Here is a 15,544-nt window from a genome sequence, read left to right as displayed (position 1 = left end):
ATCCTGACTAGGCTCCCAGTTCCTGCTGCTGAAAAACATCCCCACAGCATGATGCTGCCACCACCATGCTTCACTGTAGAGATGGTGCCTGGTTTCCTCCAAACATGACGCCTGGCATTCACACCAAAGAGTTCAAACTTTGTCTCATCAGACCAGCGAATTTTGTTTCTCATGGTCTGAGAGTCCTTCAGGTACCTTTTGGTAAACTCCAGGCAGGCTATCATCTGCCTTTTACTAAGGAGTGACTTCCATCTGGTCACTCTACCATACAGGCCTGATTGGTGGATTGCTACAGAGATGGTTGTCCTTCTGGAAGGTTCTTCTCGCTCCACAGTGTAATGCTGGAGCTCTGGCAGAGTGATCACCGGGTTCTTGGTCAACTCCCTGACTGAGGCCCCTCTCCCACAATCACTCAGTTTAGCCGGGCAGCCAAATCTAGGAAGAGTCCTGGTGGATCCTAACTTCTGCCATTTACGGACGATGACGGCCTCTGTGTTCATTGGGGCCTTCAAAGCAGCAGAAATGTTTCTGTATCCTTCCCCAGATTTGTGCCTCAAGACAATCCTGTCTCTGAGGTCTACAGACTTCATGCTTGGTTTGTGTTCTGACATGCACAGTCAACTGTGGGACCTTATATGTAGACAGGTGTGTGATTTCCAGATCAAGTCCAATCAAATGAATTTACCCCAGGTGGACTCCAATTAAGCTGCAGAAACATCTCAAGGATGGTCAGTGGAAACAGGATGCACCTGAGCTCAATTTTGAGCTTCATGGCAAAGGGTGTGAATACTTATGTACACGTGATTTCTGAGTTTTTTGTTTGTTTGTTTTTTAATTTGCAAAAATCTCAAAAAACCTGTTTTTCACTTTTTTATTATGGGGTATTGTGTGTAGAATTTTGAAGGAAAAAAGAATTTCATCCATTTTGGATGAAATGAAGTGTGAATAGACTCTTGTAGACAAATTTCATTGCAAAGTTAAAGTTCTTCTGAATGAGCATGTTGTCAGTGTTTCCACTGTTCAACAATGTTAGCTTTTAAACCCAAATTGAGACTGCATTCTTAATAATGTATTTGCAAGCTGCAGCACACACTCAAAGTACAAGCTGCATGCAGACATACTGTATTTTTCAGACTCTGCAAAAACTGGCTCAATAAGAAGTTCCATTTTATAATGTTCTAAAAGCTATCAACTGGTATTTAAAAAGATAAAGAGTGAATTTTATTTACAAAAAAAAAAAAATTAGCTGCTTACACATGTATCACTTTCAAAAGCCCACAAGAGTGAATAATTCAAACTTGACTGACTTTTTATTTATTTACTTATTTATTTATTGTGTCAAATCAAGGAAGAGTCACATGTCAGTTAGTGCCTCTCCCTCTACTCCACAGTGCCAATTCAGCGGGACCAATTCACTGGTCCTTCAGGACAGATCTCTTTCACCTGTTCCTGTTGTTTCGATCTTTAACTTTTCACTTGTCTATATGACCTGATAGCTGATGGCAGGACTAAAAATACACCAAAACATTCACTGTTTACGTTTGCAGAGAGTAAGATCACTTCGCAGAGACTTACACCATAGGGATGCGAAACTGTACGGTGTCAGGAGGCTGCTCTTTCCCCGGCCTTACTAAAGTCAGGATCCAGTTGGGTCTGAAGATTCGCAGCTGAGGGTTTCCCAGCTGGTAAATAGGAAATCTGAGGAGAGGAAAAAACTGTTACCAACAACACCTGAAAAATGGGCTTTTTAAAGAACTGTCATGACTCATAGCTGAGTGAAATTACTGTTACAGTTTTTTGTTTTTTTTAACTTTTGTATTAACTGTAGAAGCAGGGGTGGTGGCCAAGTGGTTAATGCGCTTGGTTTCAGTTCAGAAGGTTCCGGGTTCAAATCCCACCCCTGCCACATTTCTCCATGTAATGTGGAGTTGCGTCAGGAAGGGCATCCGGCGTAAAACTTGTGCCAATTCAACAAGCAGATCCACCTTGGATTTGCTGTGGCGACCCCAAGTGCAAACAAGGGAGCAGCCGAAGGGACTTACTATTAACTGTAGAATCAGGGCAGGTCAGATTGAAGACCATGCACTGGTGCTCATTAGTCAGACTCACTCTGGGTCCTAACAATCATAACAATGACCTGTGACTCCTCACGTTACAGCTGTGTTGTGTGTTGCATTTCATTTTGAGGGACAGGCATGAGGGATGTATCCCAGAAGCGTCCCAGACAAGTGTGTGTTGTGTCACATAAAATGCTCCCCTCTATAGAACAGACCTGGCACCTATTTTGTTTTGTTTTTTGTTTTGTTTTGCACACGCCACAAGTGGCACACAGCTAAACAGACAGAAAAATGACAACATAGGGTTGCATGATATTGGGAAAAAAAACTTTTTTTTTTTTTTTTTGCCCACAGCAATATATGTCCATTTCCAGAAATATCTCTGTCCACACAAATCCACTGAAACACCTGAAAATGCTGTACTACATATGCTAGGCCTCTATATGACCTTGCGCATAACCAGGGTAAGGATAAGGAGCTAATCAATGTCGCAGCAGAAGGCTAGAATGTTTCAAAGCAGCAAACTGAGTAAATAAAGTCTTGTAATCTGATCGGTTTTGTCCTTTCAGCTGAATTCATCATTACAGCCCGCGGAAAACGTATCAACAGTACATTCCCTTGTTTTGGAAGACACCATTGGGAAATACTTGCACTCCTTATTGCCAAAATTTCTTGTGAATAAACACCACTTTTAAAGAAGTCCTTGGATGTTATAATACAGCACTCTGGGTGCGTTTCAAATCCTGAGCTGAAGAGAATCGCCACTTAGTGTTTAAGTTATTTTAAAAGCTAAAATTCCTTTCTGCAATATTTTATTAATGTCACAGCACTCCATTTATACATAATCAGCATTCACGATGGCCATCTGTCGTCTCTTCAGCTTTCTGCTAACAATGAAAATAAATCCCTTTAATGATCCAACAAGACAAAAAAAGTATGTTAAATTACACAGTTAACAACAACATGTCATTAATTATGAGCAGCTGACATTGGGCATTGCCTGTCCACACGGAAACACAAATCCAGCATTTTCAGATTTATCGACTATAAGATCCGTTTTCAAAAAGCCTAGTTTTCAGCCGCCTGCTTTTTTTCCCAGCTAAGAACTTGACTGATGTGTGCAGCGCAGTGAGGGAGAAGGTCCATGTCATGCACTCACATTACCAAGAAGCAATGTCTTCGATATCTTTTGTTGATTAGACATGAAAAACAAAAGCTGAATTTTACCCTTATCTCTTGGCAATGTAAACGTGCATGCTTAATAGGGCACCGCAGTCTCGTTTGAACCCTATGTGGTATCGTGGGATTTGACAACTTACGGGGACCTCCACGCCGTTGCGCAATATATACACAGCATAAGTTCAGACAGAAAAATGGTGTACTGTTTTGTTTTCGGCTGCAATCACCAAAGCAGTCGCAAAAAGTGTTTTTTTTTTCATTCCCAGTGGAGAAGAAAAGACGAGGCAGATGGGAGACGACGTGCAGTCTCTCACCTGCAAACCCGCCTTGACATGTTTGTGCTCCAGGTCATACAAGGTCTACGAGGTCTGTTAGAAAAGTATCCGACCTTATTATTTTTTTCAAAAACCATATGGATTTGAATCACGTGTGATTACATCAGACATGCTTGAACCCTTGTGGGCATGCAAGAGTTTTTTCACGCCTGTCGGTTACGTCATTCGCCTGTGGGCAGTCTTTGAGTGAGGAGTCGCCCACCCTCTCGTCATTTTTTCATTGTTTAGGAATGGCTCAGAGACTGCTGCTTTGTTTGATAAAAAAATTTTTTCAAAAGCTGTAAGGCACAACTGAGTGGACACCATTCTATAAATTCAGCTGGTTTTCGGTAAAAATTTTAACGGCTGATGAGAGATTTTGGTCTGGTAGTGTCGCTTTAAGGACGGCCCACGGTGCCTGACGGCGATCTGTGCTTCGAGGCGGCAGCGTCTCGACGTTTCAAGTTGAAAACTTCCACATTTCAGGCTCTGTTGACCCAGGAAGTCGTCAGAGAACAGAGAACTTTCAGAAGAAGTCGGCATGAGGAGTTTATTCGGACATTCCATTGTTAACGGACATTTTGTAATGAAAGAACGTGCGGGCAGAGTCGCATGTCGGGCTGGACCCAACCGCGGGGGATCGCGACAGGAAAAACACCTCCGTTGGAAACATTAACGGGCAAGTTGGAACACGCCCAAGCTGTTAAACAATTTCTCAGATACTCACTTGTTGAAAGCCATCAAAAGCCGCCTGAATTTTACAAATGGTTTTCAACACGGAGGTGTTTTTCCTGTCGCGGTGCACAGATTCGCCGAGTCGTTTCCGTGACGACTCGGCGAATCTGTGCGCGCACGTCTTTCATTACAAAATGTCCTTAAACAGTGGAATGTCCGCATAAAGTCCTCATGCCGGCCTCTTCTGAATCTTCTCTGTTCTCTTATGACGCCCTGGGTGAATTAAGCCTTAAATTAGGATGTTTTCAGGTCGAAACAGGACGACGACGGCGCCTGGAAGGGCTGCACGACGTCCCGCTCCGTGGGAAGTCCTTACAGCGACAGAAACACCCCATAATCTCTCATCAGCCGTTAAACTTTTCACCGAAAACCAGCTAAATTTCTCGAATAGTGTCCACTCGGATATTCCTCACAGGTCCAGAAAAAATTTTGATAAAGCAACGCACGCCGTCTCGAGCAGCGTGTGAAACAAAGGAATTCAGCCGAGAGGGCTGGACCACATCTCACTCAAGGCCTGCCCACAGGGAAATGACGTCACCGACACGCATGAAAAAACTCACGCATGCACACGAGGGTTCAAGCATGATTGGTGTAATTGCACGTTATTCAAATCCATATAGTTAAAAAAAAAATAAAAGTGTCGGTTTCTTATCTAATACACCTCGTATTAGAAAAGAAACCGACAGTTTTATTTTTTTTAAAAACTATATGGATTTGAATCACGTGTGATTACATCAGCCAAGCTTGAATCCTCGTGCGCATGCGTGAGTTTTTCACGCCTGTCAATGACGTCATTCGCCTGTGAGCACGCCTTGTGGAAGGAGTGGTCCAGCCCCCCTCATCGGATTTTCATTGTCTGAGAAGTTGCTGAGAGACTGGCGCTGTGCTTGATCAAAATTTTTTCCAGAACTGTGAGGCACATCCGAGTGGAGACCGAGAAATTAAGCTGGTTTTCGGTGTAAATTTTAACGGCTGATGAGAGATTTTGGATTGTTTCTATCGCTGTAAGGACTTCCCACGGAGCGGGACGTCACGCAGCGCTCTGAGGCGACATCGTCATCCTGTTTCAAGCTGAAAACCTCCAAATTTAAGCCTCTGTTGACCCAGGATGTCGTGAGAGAACAGAGAACTTTCAGAAGAGGTCAGAATCAGCAGTTTATCCGGACAGTCCACTGTTAAAGGAGATTTTTTTAATGAAAGACGTGCGGACGGATTGGCACGTCGGCTCGCAGCCGGCTCGGCGCACCCACCACAGGAAAAACACCTCCGTGTTGATAACCATTTGTAAAATCCAGGCGGCTTTTGGTGGCTTTCAGTTGAGTGAGTATCTGAGAAATTGTTTAACAGCAGGGCATGTTCCAACTTGTCCTTAAGGCTTCCAACGGAGGTGTGTTTCCTGTGGCGGGCGCACCGCGCCAGCTGCGAGCCAAGGCGCCAATCTGTCCGCACATCTTTCATTAAAAAAATCTCCTTTAACAGTGGAATGTCAGGATAAACTGCTGATCCTGAGCTCTTCTGAAACTTCTCTGTTCTCTCACGACGTTCTGGGTCAACAGAGGCTTAAATTTGGAGGTTTTCAGCTTGAAACAGGATGACGACGTCGCCTCGGAGAGCTGCGCGACGTCCCGCTCCGTGGGAAGTCCTTACAGCAATAGAAACAATCCAAAATCTCTCATCAGCCGTTAAAATTTTCACTGAAAACCAGCTTAATTTCTTGAATGGTGTCCACTTGGATGTGCCTCACAGTTTTTGAAAAACTTTTGATCAAGCACAGCGCCAGTCTCTCAGCAACATCTCAGACAAAGGAATTCCGACGAGGGGGCTGGACCACTCCTTCCACAAGGCGTGCTCACAGGCAAATGACGTCACCGACAGGCGTGAAAAAACTATCGCATGCCCACGAGGGTTCAAGCTTGGCTGATGTAATCACACGTGATTCAAATCCATATGGTTTTTTTAAAAAATAATAAGGTCGGATACTTTTCTCACAGACCTCGTAAACAAACCGCAACACATGTCCACATTTCCACTGCATTATCACTTTTTCTTTGCATTTTCACTTTGTGTGTAATTTGCCCCAAAACCGATTGAAAATGACATGTTTTTTTCCCCCCGGAAGTAGAGAAATTACATCCTATACGTCATATTTTACCCCTTTAGCGCCAGCCCTCAAACGAGACTGCAGTGCCAAATTTAATTACTCCACATCACAAATTCTGGCGTTGTAACTACTGCACACGTACACATCACGACTGCGATGCTTAAACAATATAGTGTGCAACCCTATGACAACGTTAAATGATTAACACCTTTTACTTGACTTTCTATGACTGGGAATAGTGATGCATGGGTCAACCCATAGAAAATAGCTGATCCATTCTTTTTATCCTTTCAAATATAAAAGAAAAACTGATCAACCATTCTCGCTCACACACACACAAAAGTGACAAAGGGAATTAAACACTCAAAAGCATGGTTGCAATTAACCGTTTGTTAAATGGTACATAGAAAAACGTCTGACTGATCAAACGATTGATTAAGGGACAGGGCTGAAAGCAAAGCTGTTAAGTGCACTTGTTTCCAGTTTGGAAGGCTCCAAGTTAAAACCAACCCCTGACCATTTTCCAACATGGAGTATTCATTTTGTTTATGTTGCAACTTATTCTAAAAATGATATTGTATTTGTTCTTTAAATTCGTTTTTTTTTCTTTTTCATTTTAATTGATCTTTGATTTAAAATCGTGATCTGATCAGAAATGTGAGATCTGTGATCCATGACACCCCCAGTTTCAATGTTACAGACTCACAAGTAACAGCAGCGTGGCAAATTACATAATCGACAATAAATTAAGGTTATGACAAGGTTTACAGGTTAACTGGAAAAAAAAAATACTTCCGTTTTGGGACCACGGCTTTGCGCAGTTCCAAAAGTCTTGCGCTGCAGCGGAATTTCTGTACGGTACTGCGCAGATCTCGTGCTCTGTGAAGGACAGAGTTCTGTGCCCGGACTTGTTCTGTCAGTGTCAACAACTGCGCAATATACCCTCACTTTAACAGAAGGATGTGTTTAGTTGGCTGCGGTCGAGCATTTGGCCCATTAACATAATGAGCAGACAATTAAACGATACATTTAAATGAAAACGATGTGTGGAAATTGTAAAGCTCATCTTTCAGACTTAGCAGAACGACCGAAAGAGGATAAGCTAACAGTTAGCTGCAATTCTCTAGCAAGCACTATAACCACATATGTACAGAAAAAACTTCCACTTACATTAGCTTTTTTGCGGCCATCGTTAAAGAGATGTGTTAGGAATTATTAATGATTTATTTTGTAAATCTCTTCAAAGACTACTTTTGAAATGCCTACACGTGCATATTACTTCCGTGAACAAATATTCTGCGCATGCGTATTGGTTCATGCCATTGAAGTGAATTTCTTCACCTGTTTCTAACGCTAGGGGCGCTGCGTACTTAAAAAAAAGACCACAATGCGCCCACGATAGATAGATAGATAGATAGATAGATAGATAGATAGATAGATAGATAGATAGATAGATAGATAGATAGATAGATAGATAGATAGATAGATAGATAGATAGATAGATAGATAGATAGATAGATAGATAGATAGATAGATAGATAAGCCACCCTGTATTTAAATAATGTAGTATTTAATAGTATTTTTTTTCTTCATCTGTGTCAAAAAAGAAAAAAGAATCTATTATAAATTTTCAAACACCAGTTTCAAAATAATTTATGTATTTTTAAAGAATAAATTTGGTCATGTTTTACTTCTTTTTCATTATTTATAAATGTTCCATATATGTTCTAGACACAAGGTTAAGCTCCATTCAGAACTGTGGGTGGTCCTGCAGATACTGTAACTTCTTTTTTGCTGGGGTTTTTGTTGTGTGTGGGCCGCCAGAAGAGGAGGTACTGCTGGCCCACCACCAGTGGGCGCCCTGCCTGAAGTGCGGGCTTCAGGCACGAGAGGGCGCTGCCGCCACGGACACAGCCAGGGGTGACAGCTGTCACTCATTATCTCTTGACAGCTGTCACCCATCTACTCAACATCATCTCACTCCATAAAGACCAGACGTCATCTCCACCTCGTTGCCGAGATATCGTACTTCATTGGAGGTAATATACTCAGCCGTTTGTGTTTTACACATCAATCTGTATATTGTGAGTCTTTGCAGGAGTACCTGTTATCCTCTGTCTGCGGGAGCTGATTGAGTGCTGGACTGCACTCTTTTCCCCTGAGGAATCACTGCGGTACTCTGCTACATATTGAGTGAGAGGTGGAGGTGGCATTCCCACCATTGTTGTTATGGGTTGTACACACACCCACACTTGACTGTCTTTGTTCTCGCCAGCAGTACCAAATCCGACAGTCGGGGACGGTGATCACCTGGGAATTCGGGACTTGGCGGCTCCAGTATTCACCAGGTTCGGTGGCGGCGGAAATCGTGTGGTTCCGGCTCTTCTCAGGACAGACGTCTTCTATCCTCGAGCCTGCCCACACGTCACCTTTGTGGATTGACTGTAATCATATTCTGAGATTGTCTGTATGTTCGTTGTGCTCCTTCACAACATTAAATTGTTAATTTTTGACTCACATATTGACCGTTCATTTGCGCCCCCTGTTGTGGGTCCGTGTCACTACACTTTCACAACAGGATATCTCGGCCAGCGTCATGGACTCCGAGGGGCGTCACCCGGCTGTTGAACGACCAATGGGAGGGCAGGGAGCGCAGGCGTCTGCAGGAGGCGTGATTGGTGAGCTGCAGCACATTCTCACCGCCTTTACGGCTCAGTTGGATCAAATGACCGAGCAAAACATCCTCCTGAACCGCAGGGTGGAGGCTCTCTCCGCGCAGGTGGCGGCGAGCGCTCAGGGCGCTGCTGCAGCTCCTCCTCCTGCCGACCCTGTGCAGGATATGAACGTTCCAGTGGTGGTTCAACAACCCCTCCCACCATCCCCTGAAGCATACATAAGCCCTCCTGAGCCGTACGGAGGTAGTGTGGAGACGTGCGCGGACTTTCTCATGCAGTGTTCGCTCGTCTTCGCACAACGTCCCGTCATGTACGCGTCAGATGCTAGTAAAATAGCTTATGTGATTGCTCTGCTTCGGGGTAAGGCACACGCCTGGGCTACGGCAATGTGGGAACAGAACTCACGGTTGTTATCAGCATACACTGGGTTTGTGGGGGAGTTCAGAACAGTGTTTGATCACCCTAACAGAGGAGAGACCGCTTCAACAATGCTGCTGTCAATGCGACAGGGGCACCGGTGTGCAGCCGAATATGCAGTCGACTTCCGCATCGCGGCTGCGAGGTCCGGCTGGAATAACGTTGCGCTCCGCACCGCCTTCATAAACGGACTGTCATTGGTCCTGAAGGAGCATCTGGTAGCTAAGGAGGAACCGCGGGATTTAGATGGGCTTATCGATCTCGTTATACGGTTAGACAATCGGTTGGAGGAACGCCGTTGGGAGCGAGGCGAAGGACGTGGCCGGATACATGCCGTCCCTCTCCCTTCCGGGTTCGAAAAGGGGCCGCCCTCCCCACGCTCCACAGCCGCAGCGCTCCGTGGGGCAACAGCTCCCCCTGCTGGCGTTGTTAGGGAAACGCACAGGGCCAAAATGAGGAGGCTGGTCCGCGGGGAGTGTTTTCTCTGCAGCTCAAAGGAGCACACACAGAAAAACTGCCCCAAACGGCCACAACAACAACCGCCCTCAGAGACTGGGCTAAGGGGGGGTCAAAACATTCATGTGGGACACACACAGATTGCCACACGACTCCCAGTTACAATCCTGAGCGGGGATTTAACCCTTCAAGCCCCAGCACTGGTGGACACGGGGTCAGAAGGGAATTTGCTAGACAGCAGATGGGCAAGGGAGGTAGGGCTCCCTCTGGTGGCGCTTCCTTCGCCATTGCAGGTGCGGGCACTAGATGGCACCCTCCTCCCTTTAATCACACACAAGACACAACCAGTAACTCTGGTGGTGTCTGGAAACCATCGGGAGGAGATTGAGTTTTTTGTAACTCCTTCTACCTCCCGCGTGATTTTGGGCTTCCCTTGGATGTTGAAGCACAATCCCCGGATTGATTGGCCGTCTGGGGTGGTGGTTCAGTGGAGCAAAACCTGCCATTGGGTGTGTTTAGGATCCTCGGTTCCTCCCGGTTTACAGGCTAAGGAGGAGGTCAAAGTCCCGCCCAATCTGACGGCAGTGCCGGTTGAGTACCACGATCTTGCTGACGTCTTCAGCAAGGATCTGGCACTCACCCTTCCCCCGCACCGTCCGTACGATTGTGCCATTGATTTGGTTCCAGGCGCTGAGTTCCCGTCCAGCAGGCTGTACAACCTCTCACGACCTGAGCGCGAATCAATGGAGACCTACATCCGGGACTCATTAGCTGCCGGGCTGATCCGGAACTCCACCTCCCCGATGGGGGCAGGTTTCTTTTTTGTGGGCAAGAAAGATGGCGGACTCCGTCCATGCATTGATTACAGGGGGCTGAATGAGATTACGGTTCACAACCGATACCCGTTGCCATTGTTGGCTTCCGTGTTCACCCCCCTGCATGGAGCCAAAATCTTTACTAAGCTGGATCTTAGAAATGCGTATCACCTGGTTCGGATCCAGAAGGGAGACGAATGGAAGATGGCATTTAACACCCCGTTAGGTCACTTTGAGTACCTGGTCATGCCGTTCGGCCTCACCAACGCCCCCGCGACATTCCAAGCCTTGGTTAACGACGTCTTGCGGGACTTCCTGCACCGATTCGTCTTCGCATATCTGGACAATATTCTCATCTTTTCTCCGGATCCTGAGACCCATGTCCAGCATGTACATCAGGTCCTGCAGCAGTTGTTAGAGAACCGACTGTTTGTGAAGGGCGAGAAGTTCGAGTTTCACCGCACGTCTTTGTCCTTCCTGGGGTTTATCATCTCCTCTAACTCTGTTGCCCCTGATCCGGCCAAGGTTGCGGCGGTGAGAGATTGGCCCCAACCAACAAGCCGTAGGAAGCTGCAACAGTTCCTCGGCTTCGCTAATTTCTATAGGAGGTTCATTAAGGGCTACAGTCAGGTAGTTAGCCCCCTGACATCCCTGACCTCTCCAAAAGTCCCCTTCACCTGGTCGGATCGGTGCGAAGCCGCGTTCAAGGAGTTGAAACGACGGTTCTCTACTGCGCCAGTTTTGGTGCAGCCCGACCCCAGCCGCTAGTTCGTGGTTGAAGTGGACGCCTCTGACTCAGGGATAGGAGCCGTGCTATCCCAGAGCGGAGAGACTGATAAGGTTCTTCACCCGTGTGCCTACTTTTCACGCAGGTTGACCCCGGCTGAACGGAACTATGACGTCGGCAATCGAGAACTCCTTGCGGTGAAAGAGGCTCTTGAGGAGTGGAGACACCTGTTGGAGGGAGCATCTGTGCCGTTCACGGTTTTCACTGACCATCGGAACCTGGAGTATATCAGGACCGCCAAGCGGCTGAATCCCTGGCAAGCCCGCTGGTCACTGTTCTTCGGGCGTTTTGACTTCCGGATCACCTATCGCCCCGGGACCAAGAACCAGAGGTCGGATGCCTTGTCCCGGGTACACGAAGAGGAGGTCAAAACTGCACTGTCGGATCCACCGGAGCCCATCCTGCCTGAATCCACTATCGTGGCCACCCTCACCTGGGACGTGGAGAAGATCGTCCGGGAGGCCCTGGCACGGAGCCCGGACCCAGGAACAGGTCCGAAGAACTGGTTGTACGTCCCACCAGAGGCCAGAGCTGCAGTCTTGGACTTCTGTCACGGTTCCAAGCTCTCCTGTCATCCAGGGGTGCGAAGGACCGTGGCAGTTGTCCGGCAGCGCTTCTTGTGGGCGTCTATGGAGGCCGACATCCGGGAGTACATCCAGGCCTGCACCACCTGTGCCAGGGGCAAGGCAGACCATAAAAGGTCCCAAGGACTTCTCCAGCCGTTACCTGTGCCTCATCGCCCCTGGTCCCACATTGGCCTGGATTTCGTCACGGGCCTCCCGCCGTCCCAGGGCAACACCACCATCTTCACGATAGTGGACCGATTCTCCAAGGCGGCCCACTTCGTGGCCCTCCCGAAGCTCCCAACAGCCCAGGAGACAGCAGACCTCCTGGTCCACCACGTCGTCCGTCTGCATGGGATACCCACCGACATCGTCTCAGATCGTGGTCCCCAGTTCTCCTCACACGTCTGGAGGAGCTTCTGCCGGGAACTGGGGGCTACTGTGAGCCTCTCGTCCGGGTATCATCCGCAGACCAATGGACAGGCAGAACGGGCCAATCAGGAATTGGACCAAGCTCTACGCTGTGTGACGTCCGCAAACCCGACGGCCTGGAGTAAACATCTGGCCTGGATCGAGTATGCACATAACAGCCAGGTGTCCTCTGCCACCCGCCTCTCCCCATTTGAGGTGTGTTTGGGGTATCAGCCCCCGTTGTTTCCCGTGGTGGAGGGAGAGGTCGGTGTGCCCTCGGTCCAGGCCCACCTGCGAAAGTGCCGTCGGGTGTGGCGCTCCGCCCGTTCTGCCTTGTTGAAGGCCCGGACGAGGGCGAAGACCCATGCAGACTGCCGGCGATCCCCGGCCCCTGCTTACCAGCCCGGGCAGGAGGTGTGGCTTTCCACGAAGGACATCCCCCTCCAGGTGGACTCCCCAAAACTTCAGGACAGATATATCGGACCATTCAAGATCCTCAAAGTCCTCAGTCCTGCCGCAGTGAAGCTCGAACTCCCGGCTTCACTGCGGATCCATCCGGTTTTTCACGTGTCACGAATCAAACCTCACCACACCTCACCCCTCTGTGCTCCCGGACCGGCACCGCCTCCTGCTCGGATCATCGACGGGGAGCCGGCTTGGACGGTGCGCCGGCTCCTGGACGTCCGTCGGATGGGCCGGGGGTTCCAGTACTTGGTGGACTGGGAGGGGTATGGACCCGAAGAACGCTCCTGGGTTAAGAGGAGCTTCATCCTGGATCCGGCCCTCCTGGCCGACTTCTACCACCGTCACCCGAACAAGCCTGGTCGGGCGCCTCCTGGCGCCCGTTGAGGGGGGGGGTCCTGTTGTGTGTGGGCCGCCAGAAGAGGAGGTACTGCTGGCCCACCACCAGTGGGCGCCCTGCCTGAAGTCCGGGCTTCAGGCACGAGAGGGCGCTGCCGCCACGGACACAGCCGGGGGTGACAGCTGTCACTCATTATCTCTTGACAGCTGTCACCCATCTACTCAACATCATCTCACTCCATAAAGACCAGACGTCATCTCCACCTCGTTGCCGAGATATCAATCAATCAATCAACTTTTTTTTTATATAGCACCAAATCACAACAAACAGTTGCCCCAAGGCGCTTTATATTGTAAGGCAAGGCCATACAATAATTATGAAAAACCCCAACGGTCAAAACGACCCCCTGTGAGCAAGCACTTGGCAACAGTGGGAAGGAAAAACTCCCTCTTAACAGGAAGAAACCTCCAGCAGAACCAGGCTCAGGGAGGGGCAGTCTTCTGCTGAGACTGGTTGGGGCTGAGGGAAAGAACCAGGAAAAAGACATGCTGTGGAGGGGGGCAGAGATCGATCACTAATGATTAAATGCGGAGTGATGCATACAGAGCAAAAAGAGAAAGAAACAGTGCATCATGGGAACCCCCCCCCCCCACAGTCAATGAAGTCTATCATACTTCATTGGAGGTAATATACTCAGCCGTTTGTGTTTTACACATCAATCTGTATATTGTGAGTCTTTGCAGGAGTACCTGTTATCCTCTGTCTGCGGGAGCTGATTGAGTGCTGGACTGCACTCTTTTCCCCTGAGGAATCACTGTGGTACTCTGCTACATATTGAGTGAGAGGTGGAGGTGGCATTCCCACCGTTGTTGTTACGGGTTGTACACACACCCACACTTGACTGTCTTTGTTCTCGCCAGCAGTACCAGATCCGACAGTCGGGGACGGTGATCACCTGGGAATTCGGGACTTGGCGGCTCCAGTATTCACCAGGTTCGGTGGCGGCGGAAATCGTGTGGTTCCGGCTCTTCTCAGGACAGACGTCTTCTATCCTCGAGCCTGCCCACACGTCACCTTTGTGGATTGACTGTAATCATATTCAGAGATTGTCTGTATGTTCGTTGTGCTCCTTCACAACATTAAATTGTTAATTTTTGGCTCATCTATTGACCGTTCATTTCCGTTCCCTGTTGTGGGTCCGTGTCACTACACTTTCACAACAGTTTTGGGGGATTTGAACACCAACAAATGCCCAGTGAAGCACTGCACTTTTGTTTGCGCACTCCATGGGAGTAACTCCACTGCTGCTTTTCATCAGAGGACAGCATGCACTGTGCATGAGATTGAAGAAAACCATTTAAATCCTCACCACCGGAAAAGACAAAACCACTGGAGAGTATCAAGGGAGGTGTTGTCCACTGCATGGTGGAGCTCATGATCTAACTACAGAGGGCTTATGGGGGTGGTCACCTGAAACATTGTTTGTCTCATCAAGGATGACCATCTTCAACTGTGATTGAGGGAGTTTGGAAAGTACTGCATTGCAATGGCAGTGCTCTCTGAGGTCTGCAGACCTGGACATGGTCAGATCTCAGTGGGTGGATATACCTCATTTAGATCTGGCTCTTCAATGGTTGGTATACAAGAGTACGGCTGCATGCAAGAGTACCTTTTCTGTGGTGTACCATCCTTTTTTTTTTTTTGGTGTATTCATTGGGTGTCCCATTTGTTTCCTCAGTCTGCACGCCAACTACACTGAGTGATATCTCGGTGAGGGAGAATTTTTACTTGCACCTTCAATTGATGATTGATAACTGCCTCAGAGGTGGCACACCTCTGTTCATGGGTGAGACCACAGGCAGTGACATGGCTGGTTGCAAGGAATGGATTATGGCAACCATTGTAAAAATGCCTCAGTTCTCTCTGATTTAGCATAACTTGGTGGGTATGAGTTGCTGGATCCTGGTTTCAGTTCCACAGCAGCCTTGTTCAACATGAGAGTCTAATAACCTGTGGTATAGCTAATGAGACTGATCACTAGAGACTCCTGCAGAACTGCAGGGTCTGTAGTATTGATAGTATTTAGACTGCTCTCAGAGACAACTGACAATGACAGTTCCCACAGAGAAGGTACTTCCTCCTCTGAACACTGGTGACTCCAGTTCAATCCCTGGCAGCTTTGAGGAGCTTGTTATGAATGAGCGCCCACATTTCATTTGGGTCATTTGTTGT

At 47.9% G+C, this 15,544-nt stretch overlaps 1 protein-coding gene across 1 annotated transcript in view; it reads right to left on the bottom strand.

Annotated features, from left to right (window-relative positions):
• mrpl23 (mitochondrial ribosomal protein L23) overlaps positions 1–7,697 on the bottom strand; it is a 125,709-nt gene extending 118,012 nt beyond the window's left edge. Inside the window, exons 1-2 of the mRNA XM_034176885.1 lie at positions 7,557–7,697; positions 1,576–1,698 (exon numbers count right to left, since the gene is read on the bottom strand). Coding sequence (XP_034032776.1) covers positions 1,576–1,698; positions 7,557–7,576 — 143 coding nt within the window. The 5' untranslated portion in view covers positions 7,577–7,697. The remainder of the gene's footprint in view (positions 1–1,575; positions 1,699–7,556) is intronic.
• Positions 7,698–15,544: the final 7,847 nt, after the last annotated feature.

This window comes from Thalassophryne amazonica, chromosome 8 (genome assembly GCF_902500255.1).
Source record: "Thalassophryne amazonica chromosome 8, fThaAma1.1, whole genome shotgun sequence".
NCBI classification, from domain to species: Eukaryota; Metazoa; Chordata; class Actinopteri; order Batrachoidiformes; family Batrachoididae; genus Thalassophryne; species Thalassophryne amazonica.
The sequence above is the reverse complement of the archived record's forward strand: the minus strand, read 5'-3'. Positions and strand labels throughout refer to the sequence as shown.